At 40.7% G+C, this 7,599-nt stretch overlaps 1 protein-coding gene across 1 annotated transcript; it reads right to left on the bottom strand.

Annotated features, from left to right (window-relative positions):
• Positions 1-5,368: 5,368 nt before the first annotated feature.
• On the bottom strand, positions 5,369-6,798 carry gbp (glycogen synthase kinase binding protein). Its single transcript, XM_029741264.1, has one exon. It carries the CDS (start codon positions 6,681-6,683, stop codon positions 6,198-6,200), a length of 486 nt encoding a protein of 161 aa, XP_029597124.1. The 5' UTR covers positions 6,684-6,798; the 3' UTR covers positions 5,369-6,197.
• Between the last annotated feature and the right edge of the window lie 801 nt (positions 6,799-7,599).

Raw genomic sequence — 7,599 nt, 5'->3', positions numbered from 1 at the left:
GCAGAATAGAGAATCGATCCCCCCTTGCTTTCCAGGGTCCCATAGTTCATTAGGATCGGCACTTTACTCTCATGGTAAGTCTTTAGTAATGTCTTTAGTAAAGTTCCAGTGCCATGTTCTATAAATTGTCAGCAAAAGGCTTGTTTAGATGATGATTTCTGACTGTTATAATCAGTGTTTAACCATTTGGAAGTGGTCTGACTAAAGCTGCATGGATTTGTTTATTTAAAAAACATTTTGGGGGGTGCTATTACAACAGTCAATTGTAAGTATTCTTAGAATGAGTTAACTACTATTCAATACTGAGGTTATGAGTAGTGGTCTACATTGACATGGTGCATGGAGAGAAAGGCATGCAGCAGTAGTGTGTTCTCCTCAAACTCCACCCACCTGTCTGACCTCTGAACCCAACAGGGAATATCCTTTGCTTTGTCCTTGGAAGAATACACCCCTCCTGTCTAATGTAACTGGGACTCCCAATCACAGCTGTTTGTGATACAGCCTGGAATTGAACCAGGGTCTGTAGTGATGCCTCTAGCACTAAGAAGCAGTGCCTTAGACCGCTGCGCCACTTGGGAACTCTTAATCATACTCACAGTTTAATACCTTCATCATTTTTAATCGATGAGTGAAAATCCTTTCAATCAAGTTGTGGTGAACCAATCAGAGGTAGGATTATTCCTTGTGGAAGCCATGCCTTTGATCACCTGATGTCTGAATGAGTGTGACCAGGCGTCATCTCCATACTCCAACAGCATCATAATACAAAACAAATTGTCAGTTTAGAGTGTGTCTCTGTTGATTAATCCTCACAATGTATGCATTGACACATCCAACCTGTACATTTCTACAATTAGCTTACCCTCTTCAAATCCTAACCACATAGGAGGGTAAATGCTAAACTGACCTTTACTGTCTAGCTAGGGGCAACTTCTTCCCTCTACATGTTTGATTGTCCTTCTCTCTTTTCCAGTTGTTCAGTGACTTTCACATTTTTTATGTCTGAATATAGTGACAGACATAAGACTACATTGAAAATGTCAGCCTGAGATAAACCAGCTTCCAACCTAAGTGACACTAATTAGTTATCGTGTGAAACATTTAGTTCAAAGTGACAACTGGATTTTAAATATCATCCAAAATATTTCGCTGTGAGCCTCTAGGGCCCACACATTTTGGGAAGGGATTTGCACACTTGGCGAAGCAGTCCCATGCTAAAAAGACTAAAGAGAGAGAGAGAGAGAGTAAAGCAAAATGGTTACGACACATTGTAGTCTGAAGGAATGACTCACACCCTGATTTTAACCCAACATCATAGGCATTGCCGACTCAGTCTTGTACTGAAGCTAAATGTTTATATTTATCCAGTGCCAGAGTTAGCTCAAGGGCTAAACATACGCACGTCAAAGAGATGGCATAAATATCTTTCCATGCTTAAGCGATGTTGTAAGGATATTGAATGCCAAGTAGCTAGCTTAAATGCTAAATAAATATTTCATCCGACACCAAAAAGATTTCTAGGGGCTACAAGTTAATTTTGTACGCCTATGGATCTAACTGGTTTTCTGGTCAAACTTCGTCATTGACTGGTAAGGACTAGCCTTGTACGACCATCCATATCTAGCAAGTTTACATTCTATTTAAACTCGCAAATCAGATGGTCGTGCGAGGCTAGGTAAGGATACACAGATACACAGACGTCACTCCACTCTTCATTCTGAGTGGAGACAGTGAGAAATGGAGAGAGAAAGAAAGAAAGAAAGAAAGAAAGAAAGAAAGAAAGAAAGAAAGAAAGAAAGAAAGAAAAAAAAGAGAGCCAAGAGAGCCAAGTGTCTGCAGGTTTTTGTTTATTCCTTTCAGTTAAGACCTAGACAACCAGACGAGGGGAGTTCCTTACTAATTAGTGACCTTAATTCACCAATCAAGTACAAGGGCGGAGCAAAAACCCTCAGTCACGTGGCCCTCCGTGGAATGAGTTTGACACGTGTCATACAGTAAGGCTCAGACAGGGCTCCATAACAAACCAGTGGCTGATGTGCCATTGGTTTGGCACCTGTCTGTGTCTAGAACAATGTCAGTATACAACAATCATACCAATCAAATATTAATAGATTTCCTATGAAGCCTTTTCTCTCCCAGCTGCTATGAGGTGACATTTGGTAGACCAGCCCCCTTGTTTTGCTGGGGCACTTCAGTTGAGACATGGTAATGAGGTTAATGACCCCTGTCTGTTATCAATACGTTAAACCAACGTTTTGTTGCTACTTGTTCCAGTAACACATGCAGGTGTGTTCTAACGTTTGCCTTCCATATGCCAAGCTGGTATCTGAGGAGTAGAGATTGGTGGCACCTCACAATGGCTGCTGATTAGGTGTGGGTTTTTCTGTCCTGAAAGCACCTTCCAAATAAGGGTTAAGGTCAAATAAAGTGTAACCTATGATCATCTTAAAAGAGATTGGATGCCATTCAAATGACTTCAGCCACACTTTTCTAACCCTCTCTGATTTTATTTGGTAATTGTAGGGAAGAATGTAGGACAAGGAGCTTGTCCTTATGTATACAATTATCTAGGATTCAATGTTTGTGACATTGAAAGCAATAGCAGCAGCAAGGTTTCCAGTATCTGGCATATCCTGAGGGAGTGGCACTGGCACACTTGGTTCTCTCTTGATACACATCTTTTAAAATGATAAGGCTCTACGAATGCTTGAAATTAAACTTTTCTACATGATTCTCTATTTACAATGAAAACCCTCATTTATTTATACCTCATACAAGCCACAATAGCCTTCTGATTGTTGCCAGCAAAATCCTCACAATGCTCTGACAAATTATTTATAGTATCGTTTGTGGTTGAAATTGGTGGAAATCTCAACTTCATAGCCTGTCACACTAGCTGTGAATTCCCATATGTCTATACGGAAGTCCATTTGTTTTCATAATCTTATTCTTTGAGTTTATTGATTTATTTGGAAGCCAAAATGACTCAAATATTCACAGGCAAAAAAAAAGAAGTAATTTGATGTTTTCCACATCCTAGTCGTATACTGCCATCTGGTGTCTGTTCCACAGTAGCACACTTTGTGTACTGAAAATGAAAGTGGTTCTCATTATAGTTTATCCACATGGGGTCATCAACAGATTCAAACCAACAGAATGAAAACAAGGTCGGTTTCTGTTTCACCATGAGGATAGTATATGGCTGTGCCTACTTCTCAACATGTCCTCACCAAACAGGTTTATATGGAGGAGCAATTTTTGTAGAATAAACACAAGTAGGTGTGGACATGGATCTGATTTTGGGTCACACCATAGTTAAGAAAAAGGGAATATTGCAACATTTTCCTAATGTAGCCTACTGCAGAACAAACTCTCTTGTGTCATGTAGAAAATAATAAGGATTTGGGTCAACAGTGGTGGTTCTCTTCTTAATTTCATATTTTGGCATCTTTTGATCCCTAGACCTTTATGGAGATTCACTCGTGTATACTTTGACTTAACAGGATGTAATTTCTGGATACTCAGTTAAGAGAATGTTCCCCAGTGATGTACGACAGTAAGACACAACCAAAACATGCTACCATCTATTCTTTATTTGCATGAACATCTGCTATTGTGACCATAAATGATAATGACGTGTAGCTGAACATCCAGTATAAAATAAATGGGGGAGGAGACACTTAAACAATTTATTGGCCCTCACACTGGCTATATAGTAAAGGGAAGAGCAAAACATGTTTTCCTCAAACTATCGTCTGCCAGTGTAGTGTAGGCCACTGGGGGCAAACCCCGGAACATAACACTGTAGAAAATGGACATGTGTCCTTTCCAACAGCGACTACACACAGGCAAGGCCCAACAATTTCCCCCACAAACATATTGAACAGGGGTTAAATGTTTTTGAGCATTAATTGATGGAATAAATAAAGCAGTACCATTTAAAATGGGGAAAGCAGTTACACCTATGAAACTACACCTAACAAAAACATAAACACAACATGTAAAGTGTTGGTCCCATGTTTCATAAGCTGAAATAAAATATCTCTGAAATATTCCATACTCATGAAAAGTGTATTTCTCTCAAATGTTTTGCACACATTTGTTTACATCCCTGTTCTTGAGCATTTCTCCTTTGCCAAGGTAATTCATCCACCTGACAGGTGTGGCATATCAAGAAGCTGATTAAACAGCATGATCATTATACAGATGCATATTGCGCTGGGGACAATAAAAGGCCACTAAAATGTGCAGTTTTGTTACACAACACAATGTCACAAGTTGAGGGAGCGTGCAATTGTCATGCTAACTGCAGGAATGTCCACCAGAGCTGTTGCCAGAGAATGTAATGTTAATTTCTGTACTATAAGCCACCGCCAACGTTGTTCAGAGAATTTGGCAGTACAGCCAACCAGCCTCACAACTTCAGACCATGTATAACCATGCCAGCCCAGGACCTTCACATCCAGGATTGTCTGAGACAAGCCACCCTGACAACTGATGAAGCTGTGGGTTTGCGCAACCGAAATTTTTTTGCAAACTGTCAGAAACCATCTCAGGGAAGCTCATCTGTGCGTGCTTTGTCCTCACCAGGGTCTTCACCTGACTGCAGTTCGGAGTCGTAACCGACTTCAGTGGGCAAATGCTCACCTTCGATGGTCACCGGCACGCTGGAGAAGTGTGCTCTTCACGGATGAATCCCGGTTTCAACTGTATGGAGCAAGTATCAGCGTGTATGGCGTGGTGTAGGCGATCGGTTTGCTGACGTAAACGTTGTGAACATAGTGCCCCATGGTGGCAGTGGGGTTATGGAATGGACAGGCATAAGCTACCGAAAACGAACACAATTGCACTTTATCATGACAATTTTAATGCACTGAGATACCATGACGATATCCAGAGGCCCATTGTCATCCCATTCATCCGCTGCCATCACCTCATGTTTCAGCATGATAATGCACGGCCCCATGTCGCAAGGATCTGTATGTCATTACTGGATGCTGAAAATGTCCCAGTTCTTCCATGGCCTGCATACTCACCAGACATGTCACCCATTGTACGACAGCATATTCCACTACCCACCAACTTCGCACAACCATTGAGGAGCGGGACAAAAATTCCACAGGCCACAATCAACTCTATGCGAAAGAGATGTGTCGCGTTCCATGAGTCAAATGGTTGTTACCAGATATTGATTACCTTATTAACTCAGTAAATTATTTGAAAATGTTGCATGTTTATATTTTTGTTCAGTGTACGTGGGGCAGCGTTTTGTATAGTAGTGTCGACTGGCTTCCCAAATGCTGCAGTTACTAGCTATATTTTATTGGAACCTTTATCTGATGGCGAAAAGCATACACACACACACCAATTTGAAAAAAAACACCGTGTTTATTTTAAGACACCAAGGCCTGAATACTCAGGAACATTATGAAATACTTCGTTGCGAAGTGGTCATGGTAAATAACTTGACACAGACAATTGGAAAATGATAAACACTAATCCACATTGGAATTATAAAGTTAAGCACAACAGTGTCCCATCATTATGAAAAATACACCGCCTCCAGACAGTTCGAAGAGACATTTAGTCAACCATTTGAAATGTCGCCTGCCTCCGTCTCTTACACGATTTGGTAGCTGGTTGTTGATCCCGTTCCTTCTTTGTAAAGGAAATACAAAGCTGCCGTCAGTGTTACGTTGCTGGAGACGTTTGGAATCCACCCTGGCATGAGTGTGGCGCTAGCCTATCATGCTAACTAGTAACGTAAGACCTTGGTTTGAATCGGATCGTTTCAAATTTAACGGACAAAAACAAAACAGGCAATGCTGGCGGCCTGAGATTAGATTTGTAAACAAGGTCAACGTAAAGCGTTCACTTGGTTTACATAGCATTCACTTGGTTTACATAACTAGCTACCAACTAAGCCAACGAATGGTGAAAAGGAGAGTCCCAACCCATAAACAAATCTAAATGAACCATCAAAAGGTGAAGCGAGTTTCAAACATTGCTAACGTTAACTAATTGGCTAAATGAAAAGCCAAAATTAGCCGTCACAAATTAGACATGCTAACGTTACCACCATGACATTTAATCGTTCAACATATATAGTATAACGTTATAGCTAGCTAGCCATGTCAGCAAAAGAGTATTTTCGTTTTGTCCGTAACATCTCGATAATGAATACATTGTCCGCATCATCAGCATTGCAGATTGTCCGAAAGATCTCCACACTCCGTCGTAGAGAACTGCAGCCGCCTGACTGCTTCTTTGATTAGATTCCCAGACAATATTAATTCCTGAAGTAACTGATGTGGGTCGTCGTTCTCGACAGCTGCGCTGATCCTCTTTCGGTTCCAAGGTTTGAAATTGTCCCACTCCTGGTTACTTGAGCCAGGGAAGCTGTATGGACTAGCTCTGTTACTACGTTGCCCCCGGTTTCGAAGCGGTATGCAGCACCCGGTTCGTTTTTGTAGGGCCACGCCATTGTTGTTGTTAGCTTGTTTGATGTTGCTACTGCTGCAGTTGCCGGTGAGACCGTGGAGACACGACATCGTCTTTTGATTAGCACTATTGTTGTGAAGCTGCAGCGCCTCGCCGATTTTCGTGACCAAAGCGTCCACTTCTTTCGAATCGACGGTAACAGACTGCTCCAAGAGGATGTAGTTCTCCTTTCGACAAGGCATTTTGTTGTATTTGTGTGTTTCTCAGCTGTATTTTCGAAATGAATGGGAGCGTATATCAGTTCCTTCCTCTCACCACGTTGCTCGGCAGAAAAGCAAGCAAGTAACCCCCTCGATATTTTGTAAACAATGGATGACGTGGGATCCGGAATGTACCATTTCCAATGTGGGTGCGATCATCATTCAAATTATTTCAAATAGTGGGAATCAAAATTTCTATTATTTTCCGTACAAAGTATTAAATAATTAATTTTATTACAGAATTCCGTATGTATGACATACATTTTCTGAACACAACTCTGACTATCCATATGTTATTTAAAGACCGACAAGCACGATTCCCCTGATTTTATTCAGTCTTGGCACATCCAGCCAACTGGACACGTAACTCGTAACTGTCTAGCTATGTTATGTGGGTCAAATAAACGATGTTTTTAAAATAACCTCAAATTGTCATACACCTGACTTATTTCTTGGTGCAAATTGCTATATTCCACAACCCATGAAATCAAAAACCTTTGACTGAGAAGTATTTTATCACAATTAGCTATCATTCAATTGTTTGCATGCAATATTATTGTCAATGTCATCCCTCCACTCTAAAATGCTGCATATTTCAAATGTTTGACGAAAATTTGCTGGATTGTTGAAATAACCATAATTGATTAATGTTCGGATTATATAAATTACAATTATTACATTATGGTAATAAACAAATATATTTTTTATGCATTATTTGTGCAGATGTCAATGCATCAGAATGCACGATCTTTTATGCGCAAAACGTGCTGTATGCGTTTGATTTACATCTGTGGTTAGAAAATGGAGTACGTTACTGATTTCTCCGAATCGTACTGAACTCACGCTCCAGTCAAAGAGCGCCGTCATGACCATATAAGGGGCGACTATCGTGTTCACG

This window comes from Salmo trutta, chromosome 3, assembly GCF_901001165.1.
Source record: "Salmo trutta chromosome 3, fSalTru1.1, whole genome shotgun sequence".
Taxonomy (NCBI): domain Eukaryota; kingdom Metazoa; phylum Chordata; class Actinopteri; order Salmoniformes; family Salmonidae; genus Salmo; species Salmo trutta.
The sequence above is the reverse complement of the archived record's forward strand: the minus strand, read 5'-3'. Positions and strand labels throughout refer to the sequence as shown.